Source organism: Nicotiana sylvestris, chromosome 5, assembly GCF_000393655.2.
Source record: "Nicotiana sylvestris chromosome 5, ASM39365v2, whole genome shotgun sequence".
NCBI lineage: Eukaryota > Viridiplantae > Streptophyta > Magnoliopsida > Solanales > Solanaceae > Nicotiana > Nicotiana sylvestris.
In genome coordinates this window covers 168,202,765-168,213,671 of record NC_091061.1, presented here as the reverse complement: position 1 = coordinate 168,213,671, position 10,907 = coordinate 168,202,765, and the positions used below count along the sequence as shown (strand labels likewise).

At 34.3% G+C, this 10,907-nt stretch overlaps 1 protein-coding gene across 2 annotated transcripts; it reads right to left on the bottom strand.

The window, feature by feature from the left end:
- Positions 1-2,973: 2,973 nt before the first annotated feature.
- LOC104217446 (pumilio homolog 4-like) lies at positions 2,974-9,512 on the bottom strand. Of its 2 annotated transcripts, none has more exons than XM_009767699.2 (11): positions 9,329-9,512; positions 8,016-8,662; positions 6,439-7,066; positions 5,920-6,346; positions 5,695-5,836; positions 5,473-5,580; positions 4,501-4,713; positions 4,313-4,423; positions 3,851-4,045; positions 3,570-3,744; positions 2,974-3,337 (listed from the first exon to the last, which is right to left on the bottom strand). In XM_009767699.2, the coding sequence occupies exons 2-11, from the start codon at positions 8,655-8,657 to the stop codon at positions 3,279-3,281; spliced, it is 2,700 nt and encodes an 899-aa protein (XP_009766001.1). In that variant the 5' UTR covers positions 8,658-8,662; positions 9,329-9,512; the 3' UTR covers positions 2,974-3,278. The 2 variants fall into 2 exon arrangements, with proteins under 2 accessions (XP_009766001.1, XP_009766002.1); XM_009767700.2 differs by lacking the exon at positions 9,329-9,512 and adding an exon at positions 8,808-8,890.
- Positions 9,513-10,907: the final 1,395 nt, after the last annotated feature.

The following is a 10,907-nucleotide window of genomic DNA, read 5'->3' as shown; positions in this document are numbered from 1 at the left end:
GTTTTAAAGTTCTAAATGGTAGGACTTTCTGCATAATTCAAATAAGAAAGATTTTTAATGCGTAAAATTTTATTCATTTAAGCTGTTTAATATTAAAAAATAATTAACTGACTATTCAGTAAATTATTTCTTATAGTACTTGACTACACTCCCAGGACGACAGATTTTCTTTATTTATAAATGAGACAAAAAGCCGTTAGTTTAAGTTCCAATCTTCTATTCTAGGTAATATTAATTCATTGGTAGTAGTATTTTATTGGTACTATAAAATAAAATAAATATATAATAGGTAATGTATTTCTTGTTAATGAAAGGATAGGGGAGAAAACGTGGTAAAAGTATATTAAGTTAGTGTTTTTTTTTAAAGTGATTGATATAAGGTAAAAGTTTAATTGATTTTAAGGTTCTAAATATTAGGATTTTCTACCTAGTTTAAATAAGGAAGGATTTAATACATAAAATATAGCAATTAATTTTCAAGTCCTAAATATTAGGAAAATGATTTAAATGACTATTTTGTCTAATGCAAAACTAATTCTTAAAGGGTAAAAAAGACGAACGACATTTCGCTAAGGGCCTTCGTACTTTTAATATAGTATAGATACATGAAAAAAATGGTGCATATAATAATGCCAATATTATTATATAGAACCAAAACATAAGTTGTACTATTTGTTATTTTCTCATTACGCAGCCAACCAAAAGGACATATAATTAGGGATTTTTACACAACACAACAGCCTAACAAGGTCCACAACAAAAAATACTGCTAGTTTTTATTTTTTTAGAAATTTTAGCCAGTACGCAATGTATAATTAATGCAATAATTATTTTATGATCAGTGCGTGTAAATATATATATATATATATATAGTATAGTAATTTTACACTTATTATATAATAATTATATACTGAATATATACGACTGACAGCCTTGAGAACTATGTTGGATTATTGCAATATATAACTATGTTGGATTTTATTATTTTTTTGGGTCAATTTGAGAACAAGATGCGGGAAGCGAGCCTTAAGATGGTTTGGGCATGTGAGGAGGAGATGTACAAACGCCCCGATTAGGAAGTGTAAGGGGTTGACATTGGAGGGCCTAAGGAGAGGTAGAGGTAGGCCAAAGAAGAATTAAGGAGAGGTGATTATGCATGACATGACCCAGCTACAGCTGACCGAGGACATGAACTTGATAGGAAAGTGCGGAGGTCGAGAATTAAAGTAGTATGTTAGGTAGTCTAGAGTGTTCATATAAGTAATATTAGTACGTACTCTCACTTTCTGTTGGTATTAGGTTTCTATGACTACCTGTTGTTTCTTTCATTTTGATAATTTTACTATCTTCTTGTTATTTATGCTGCTTTCACATGGCTTATCGGTGTTGTTCCTTTTTGTTTTTCTTTTCATTAATGTGGCGCGCATACTTTCCTTAGCCGAGGGTCTATTAGAAACAACTTATCTATTTCCACAAGGCATGGATAAGGTCTGCATACACGCTTTCCTCTCCAAGACCCCATTATATGCGATTATACCGGGTATGCTGTTGTAATTGTTGGCTAAAAACGTTAAGATCCCTTTTAACTTATAGAGAGGGCATAAGACACATGGAATTTTAAATTTTGTTATGGACTTTCAATACTGAATATGTTATTGTTGTTATTATGGGCTCTTAGTTGAAAATTTCAAGAAGCTCAATAGTTATAGGAGTTCAAATTTCTGAATAGGAAAATGACATATTTTAAAATAATATAGATTACAATCTTTTTAAGACTTAATTAGATTTTCTACAACTACTTTGAAAAAATATAAAAATAGAAAGAAGCAATTGGACGACATTTGAAGTCATAACACGCATTTGCTGGATGCGATTTATAAGTCTCATCCTACAAATACGATTTATAAGTCGTATTCTTTGATTACGATTATAATATACGATTCATAAGTCTTGATTACACTTTAGTAAGTCGCATTCCTTGATTGCGCTTTATAAGTCGCTTCCGTGGTTGATACATAATTCACATTTATTACTAAGCTTTATGTGTATTGGTTCATTTCCTCGGCTCCACCTTCAACCTTCCATTCCAAAGGAAAATAAGCACAAACCTCAGTTTTTCGTATAAGCTACATGTTCATTAAGAATTTGAAATATATAACTATGCTTAATTCCAAATAAATTGAGATCAACTATATAAATCATCACGAGCCATATTGCTTAGTTTAACACTTTAACTCATCTTCTGCCAATATTATGCAAATACGAATAAAAGTATCAGATTTTTATATATTTTTTAAATGCATGTATCTCTAACCACCTACAGTAACCATGCTAACATCTAAAACACATGTTATGTATTCATTAGTTTGATATAAACATAGAATGTGGTAAAGTATTTTTCATACTATAATTTTCATTCAGATCCGTTCGAGTTTATGTATTATCACTGTGTCACTTATGTTCGAACAGGTATTTGCATCACCTTGTCAATTATGAACCCATATAATCACAACAACAAACCTAGTGTAATTTCACAAGTGAGGTATGAGGAAGTTAGTGTGTGCGTAGTCTTTATCCCTACCATGTGAAGGTAGAAAAACTATTTTCGATAGACCCTCAGTTCACGGACACAAAGTCACTGACATTCTTGAAAAAAAAAATACTATAGCGGAGAAATCATGGAAAGGAAGCAGTAACACATTTAGTATCAATCAAATTGACTAAATTGAAATTTTATTCAAATTATTCAGTTAAAAATTTATAAGCTGGAAAAACTCAACAATATCAGACGAGTAATTACTAAATTGACTGATATCCAATTAGTACAAGTGTACTACACTCTGAACCAAGTGTAGCTCAGAACATGAATTGAAGCAATTCTAGTACACAGAAAACATGCACCAACCAATACATATTTACCTTAATTAATTACAAAAATAAACAACATTTTCATAAATAAAATACCCTCAAAATTTTATGCCAGAGAAGTATCAGCTTCTCAAACACTTGATGAATGTTAGACTTATTTACAATAGTTAAAAGACATTTATATAATAAATTGCCTCATTTCTCTACCCTAACATAGCTCTTAGTGAAAATAATTACAGGTTTTCCATTTACATTTCAAGAAAGGAAATTATAAAGACTTATTTAGGCAGGAGCAAAATTGGAGTGCTGCTTATTTACAACCATTTATCAGCCTCCTAAAACAAGCAATGCCAAAAAAAACTGCAGAAGTCAGATGCCACCCTTTGTCAGCTGTACAAAAAAGAATGTCTTCAATTCTTGAAAACTGGATTGCCTCGAGAAGAATTCGAAGATAAAGCAACGTGTTTCTCTGAAACAAGACGATGCAAGGATCGTTAGAAGTTGCTTAAAGAACAGTGTTTAGCACGCGCGAGACATTGTACAACAATGACATAGCAAGTGAAATCCCACTAGTGGGGTCTGGGGAGGTTAGTGTGTACACATACCTTACCCTTACCTTGTGAAGGTAGAGAGATTGTTTCCGAGACATTGTAAGTATGTATATATCTAGATAATTTTACCAAAACAAGGGGGCTACTAACCTCCTGTTGCGATGAGCTTTTCAACGCGAGATACAATGTGTTTTCCATAAGTGTACTTCTTGAGAGCAGTAAGGTGTATTCTAATGCGAGAAAGAATTAGCTCGCGGCTCTGATCATCACATGTCTCGAAAACCTTCTGCACTACATAGTTTCCGAAAGGATCCTTCATCATAGCCTACATTGTAAAATTCAAAGTGATCATGAATGAAGAACATCGTCGTTCTTTCTTAAATGCAGAATATAATGGTGCAAAACCACTGAATTCAAGAATAGTGACAGACCTGTAGAGGTTCATTTTCTTGTGTCGAACCAAGCATCTCATTCACCAGGAATTGACGCTCCTCTGGCGTTGCAAAGATCAAGCACTTCTCAACGACGTTAGAAGCATATTTGTGCTGACTCATCTTTACAATTTGTCCAGTAAGTTTGCCTATTATAATAGACCTCTCGTGTGGTTTACCGTGTTGGAGTACATGCTAACCAAGTAAGAGGAAGGGTAAATCAGGACTCAGAACAGAAAAGTAATAACTTGCAGTACAAAAATCAAGAGTTGCAGACTATCTACAGCAGACTTTTGACAGCAATCGAAAAGCTAAAAAACTGATAGCTAGTATAGTAGTCAAGTAAACAACAGTTCTTAAGCACTACTAACACTTAAGAGGAAAATAGAAGTCTGAACATGAAATCCAAAACTGGAATCACTTATTTAGCGAAGGAGTTGGATGTCACGTAACGATGAATACCTGAATGACATAGTTTCCATACTGATCCAACACTAGAGTGCCAACAGCTTGCATTATTTCGTCCATAATAATCTTTTGTGTCTCTGAGTCGTTACAGTGCTCAAGAACTCTCTGAAAATTAACGGATCCAAAGTGATTAAAGGAACTCAAAGCCAAATTAAAGAACTAAAACGATAGCAGATCAGTACCTGAATTACACGGCAACCATAAGGATGTGTAGACAAAGACACAACTTGCCCAAAGAAGGAAGCTACAATGAAATGAATTCTATCTTGAGGTACATGTTCTATGCACTTTTGAATAACATGATTACCGTTTTGATCACGAACACATTTCATTACATAGCCATCCAGTTCTGTAACCATTTTAGTCTGCAGTTCCACATCAAAGACCTCCAAAGCCTGTGATCACATAATATGTTTCAATCCGAAACCAGAAAAAGGGGACAAAAAGATGCACTATTAAGCAAGGATATAATACTCAATAAACTATTAATCCAAGCACATAATGCTCTATCTCTTTTGCCTACTACAGATATGAAAGAAACAAGTACAACAACAACAACAACAAATACAGTGGAGTCCCACAAGTGGGGTATGGGGAGGGTAGTGTATATTACCCTACCCCGGGAGGTAGAGAGACTGTTTTCGATAGACCCCCGGCTCAAGAAGATGGAAAGAACAAATAGAAACAAGCAATAATAACAACAAAAGCCAGAAAGATAATAATAGCAATCTAAGAGCTAGAAAAATAGATGGAAGAAAGCAATAGCAACAAGCAGTAACAACGGCAAGATACTAGGAAAAAACGTTGCAAGATAGTAAGAAAACATCATGTAATACTAGGAATCTAAGAACAAGACACTATTAGACTAGCCCTAAAAAACTTGGTACGGAACAGAAAAACGCCCGACTATCTACTAACCTTCTATCCTAATTCTCGACCTCCACATCTTCCTATCAAGAGCGATAGAAACAAATATAACCGATAAACACCCAACAGAAACCACCAGTGAACTCTATATAATGCTAAATGTAATTTGCCTAAAAAAAATTCAGATGCTATATGAGATATAGAGGAACATTTTGCAACCAACAAAGTATTCATGTCATTCTGGAACTAGACCAAGAAACTATACAGAATAAAGTAAAAGGATCAACCTTCTGAATAACTCTGCATCCATACATTTGAAGACTCAGAGGCAAAACATGACCAATAAGTTGCCTCGCTAATTCCTTTCTTTGACTCTCTGTTCCATGCTCAAGGAACTGCATATATTTATTAAAAAATGACCATAAATACAAAGTTCATCTAGATCCGGATAATGTCCACTTGAAAAGGAAAAAATATAGTGTTATGATTGTACAAATGACAATACATACCTTCTGAATGACATAATTTCCAAAGACATCGGTCATTAAACTGTGAGCATGAGGAAGAATTTCTGGGAATATCTTCATCTTTTCTTCAACAGTGGCAGTTTCCAGCTTCTTTTGAATAAATCGACTCCCATACTGATCCTTACTAAGTAATAAAACGAAGCAAAATAAGAGTAAAAAAGAAATATGATATAAGTAAAGTATATAAAAACTGCAGCTTACGCACACCTGAATTCTACGACATGATTGAGAACGTCCAAAAGATCAAACGACCTGGGATTGTTCTTGAGATCGTCCAGCAAGGACGGAACAACCCTTCCTTCAGCAACATTATCTGAATGCCATGAATTCGCTAACTTATTTTCTTGACACGGTATAATACCTGAGCCAAGAGCATGAGTTGAATGATACTGATCCCTTAAGCTGTAACAATTATGTAGAAAGGACGAGGGATATTGTTGCTTCTGTTGCGGGAGTGATGTGTCAGCATACATTGTTCCAAGAACTTTTAAATCTGTATTGCCATGAGAAGCTCCAACCAAATTTCTTCCCTTTGAAGAATTATCTACAGAAGTTTTCTGCAGGTATTGGGTAGCCTCCTTGCTGTCGCTCCTCAAATGGCGTCCATTCGCGCTGACACCATTTAACTGAACACCTGACAGGTTTTTGAACAAATGCGAGGAATAAAAGCATTTGGATTCAAAATATAATGCACAAGACATCATGATTGAGCGCAGTAAAGCTTACCAAGATTGCCATTCAACGCCAGGTTCAGCTTCTGATTGTATTTGTATCCACCAGGTATATATCCCGTAGAATCAACATTTTGATAATTATTGACTTGGTGCTGGACATTAGATTTTTGACTCACAAACTCAGGACTCAATGTCCTTAGGAAATTTGCACGTCCATCTACGTAGAAGGTAGAATTATGGTCCCTTAAAACATATTTATCTTTTACAAGATCAGCAAACTCAGAAGCTGTAGCCAATTTTTCAGCTCCACAGTATTCCATAAACTGTTGGTGATCACCCTGCATATAACCGTTTGATACTCTAATTTGAAACCAAGGTTGCTGCATATTATCATTGTAGTGAAGTTGAGATAAAAAGGCAATGTCAATTCCATCACCGTGGCCAACTGAAAGCTGAGGACTAGGTGATTTTCTAAATGGATGAGGCTCAGGTGTTCTACTCCTTTGTGATGAACCTATCGCAGATGTGAAAGAGTTAGGGTGACATGGCTTAGGATTTTGAACTTTTTCCACTCCAGAAAAGCCGGGGGGAGCTTTTCCGGTATGCAATGCCTCTGTGGTTTCTGTGCTTGGAGAGTGTGAAAGATCAGCGGATGAGCGTGCAGGTTGGTCAAGTCCTTCCTGAAAAAATAAAATCTCATTTTGATATTGGAAAATTCAGAAGTATCATGAAAAGTAGAGGAGGAAAAGGAGACTGTCTTTTCTGAAATTCATGCGTCTTGGTTTGGAAGATCAATAACTACAAAACAACAGAAAATTCGTTCCGATTGATGCTTCCTTCGAATAGGAATCCTATCTTCAGACATATTATCAGTAAATGGCTCGTCTATTTGATGGTTTCACCATAATAGAGAAACTGAAAGCCTTTTTGTTAAATACTTTACTGCATTTTTCCCTGAAATTTCTTAAATGACATTTACCTTAAATTGCAGATTAAAACTTATACTTGATGACTACTTGCTCACTAGAAGAACTTTTTGTATGATCACTAGGCTTTACCTATGTTGCGCGGACTCTTCAAAATGCTGCCACACCCGTGTCGGACCTTCCAAAAATAACCTCCAAACTACGCTACTTCTGGAGGATCCGACACGCATCCGGCAACATTTTCGAGAGTCCGAGCAATATAAGGCTTAACCATGTGCACCAAAAAAGAAAAACAATGCTAATATTCCCTACATCCCAATTTATGTGATGTTGTTTGACTGGGAACAAAGTTTAAGAACGAAAGTAAGATTTTTGAAACTTGTGGTCTGAAACAAGCCTCAGATTTTTGTGCGGTATAAATTATCTCATTAAGTGTAAAATAGAAAATTTAAAGTTAAATTATTTCTAATCACAGAAAGATGTCATTCACATAAATTGGGATGGAGGGAGTATGTCGCAAGCAAAGATCAACATGGAAAAAAGGAGGTAAAAAATTATTTATATCAATGAGGCTGCGTATACGCTACCCTCCATAGACCCCACTATGTGGGATTATACCGAGTTCGTTATTGTAAATAGGAAACATAGATAAAGAAAAGATGCTAGGGGAGTAAATATACCAGCACAAGACAAGAGATATCACCTGAACTATGTCCGCGAAACTCTTTTTCCTTACACCAATTCCAGAGCTTGGTTCCAACGTTCCTCGTGAAAGATTCCTCGCAGCAGTCTTCCTCAGATTTATCATTTCATTTTCTGCTCTCTGTGTAGGAAAACCAGGCTGCATCGCGAACAAGGATGAATTTCCACCTTGTTCAATCCTCTGAGCGATTCTCCAATCCTCTCGAGATAACAATGGTGGGGGCAATCTTGGATTAAGATTGACATTTGAGTAATAATATGCTAAGTACGCTGGATGTGATCGAATTTGTTCTTCTGTCAAAATTTCACTACTAGTGGAATTACCATTGTTGTTACTGTTATTACCACTAGATTGTGCTAAATTGGAATTCTTAAACAAACTTCCAACAGCATTCAATGATCCTTCAACAGTAGGAGGAGCACTACCACTTCTTGATATATTCAAATCTCTCTCCCTTTCACCAACTAAATCGCGATTACGTTGATGTTGCTGCTGCTGCTTTAGAAGTATCGATTCAAGCTCACTCTCCAAACTGTTCTTGCCCTTTAAATTCCCATTTGAATTTGGGGCCATCATATTATCACCATTACTTACATTCAATTTGGACAGCACACTGTTATCCTCCACACTCTGTGTTGTCATGTCAGCTATATAAACCCCATTAAAACCAAAAAAATGAAAAAACAAAACACAAATTAGAAAGAGTCAAATCAATAACAGTAAAGATATAACACATCAATCAGAATACATCAAGAAGCAAGATATACTAACTACCAAACGAGAAGTAAACACCTTTACTGGACAACAATAAAAGAAAGTCCGGTGCACTAAGCTCCCGCTACGTGCAGGGTCCGGACCACAAGGATCTATTGTACGCGGTCTTACCCTGCATTTCTGCAAGAGGCCGAGTAATTTCTAAATTTAAAATAAAAATAAAAAATCAATAACCACAATAACAACAAAAATCCTATTTCGCAACCCCAAAATGCCAAGAACAATTAACACGCTATACAAACAGCGGTAACAAGGGAATCCACACCTAGAATTTGATTTTTGTCACTACATTAGAAGCTTCCCTTTTGTTAAGGATTCAACAATTTATATATGTACAAAAAAAATTATTTTTACCCTATTTATGCAGTATAATTTTTTGACGAAGGAGATTCCCCTTCATTGTACATAGCTCCGCATTGTGTATACAAACATCTAATTCAAACATAAAATCACATGAAATTCGATCAATTTTAATACATAACTAAAGCGTAAATTCACCATATTGAAGATTTCTAACGTAATTCAAGAAAAATACGTACATTGATAGAAGAATCTTGGTGTTTTCAGGTTTCCATACGACAATCTAGGAAAAGGGGTTGTGTGAAAACATTGAAGAAAGGCTGTATGTGCTAAGTATTGTAGGAATAACCAAAAATCAAACAATTTAGCAATGATTAATTGGTGTATGATGTTATTTGCTTGTGTTCCTATTGTTGGGGATGGGTTGTGGTTTTACGTGCATGGGGCTTTTTTGGTTAATTTAGTACTTGTGAACAACGTGACAATTGTTTCTTAAAGTGATAAAGATGGATATAGCACGTGTCATATCGAGAATACTTAGGGACTTAACTAGGAGAAAATATTGGGAACTAAAATTCTCCTAAAAAAAGTTGTGGAATCTTGTTTCAGAAAGTTCTTAAATTAAAATGACAATGTAATTTATTTATTTATTTATTTATTATAATTAGAGCTGGAGTCAAGATTTGAAGTTTATGAGTTTTAAATTTGCCATCAAACCTAAACTCGTTTTAGTTATGAAATGTGCAATTAAATATTATTACATTTTAAATAAATTTTCTAATATAAATATAAGGTCTACTAGGTTCATCCGCACCCATATGCAATAGATTGCTATGCCCCTCATTATAAGTGTAACTTAATATGCTGTAGCAAGTTATTTGCTTTATTTTTCTGATCGATTGTCGGATTATGGTTGTTATAAATAGTTACCCTTTTATTGCAGGTATTCAACATGATGATGTGAAAATATTACATTGTTAGTACAGAGAAGATCTTTTTAAGGGAAAAAAAAAAGTTGTTCCCTGTATCATAATAACTTCATAATATGAAAATAGAAATATAATTTAGTAATCACGTTTATTGAGGAGAAAATATTTGTTTATTTTTATGTTCTTTTCCACATTTTGCTAGTGTTGTGACAGCAGTTTGTTGCTGATTTTTCGTTATCTCATAGTAGTAAAAATTAATATCCTAGATTTAATTATATTCGGTTTACTTTTGATATAGTTCGTACAATCTGGCTTCTCATACGTCTAATGTTTTTACTTTGCGTCTCATCCAAAGAACGAACTCTTATTTTAGAATGAAACTAATTGGGAGTAGCCCGGCTGTGACCGGGCCCAACATAGTGAAAATAGAGGAATACAATTATTTAGATATTTGGAAATTTTATTCAAATAAAATGTGTGATTATCTTGTTTTGTGTTTAGTTGAGTTATGTCTTTTTATTAAATATTTATTACCTTTTACCACTTGATCTTAATTAGGCAATGGCATTAGACCCCTGCTGAGCACGGACCCAACTTAACCACTAAACTTAATCTAAAATTTTAAATTCTTCTATTTTTCCTTTTTTATTTTACAATGTCATATTAGTTATGAAAAAATGCATTTCAAAATTTTCTACTATGAGAAGCTTCCATTCGGATCACAAAAGCTTTTATAGTTTAAGAAAATAATTTTTGTTACTAAAAGGTTTTTTTAATCTATCTATATACTAATTATGAGAAATGAAAGAGTGAGATGACACTTCTCTTTGGCCAAGGATCTCATTTATCTTTTTTCTCAATTTTTTGACTTTTTTCTTTTTTTAAGATG

What these genes read in the sequence shown, in the direction of transcription:
- LOC104217446 (XM_009767699.2), bottom strand. Translation starts at nt 8,657, where the DNA reads ATGACAACACAGAGTGTGGAGGATAACAGTGTGCTGTCCAAATTGAAT. An exon ending in GATGCAGAGTTATTCAGAAG is followed by an intron (nt 4,714 to 5,472) that starts GTTGATCCTTTT and finishes ATGTGATCACAG; the next exon opens with GCTTTGGAGGTCTTTGATGT. An exon ending in AAGAAAATGAACCTCTACAG is followed by an intron (nt 3,745 to 3,850) that starts GTCTGTCACTAT and finishes TTTACAATGTAG; the next exon opens with GCTATGATGAAGGATCCTTT.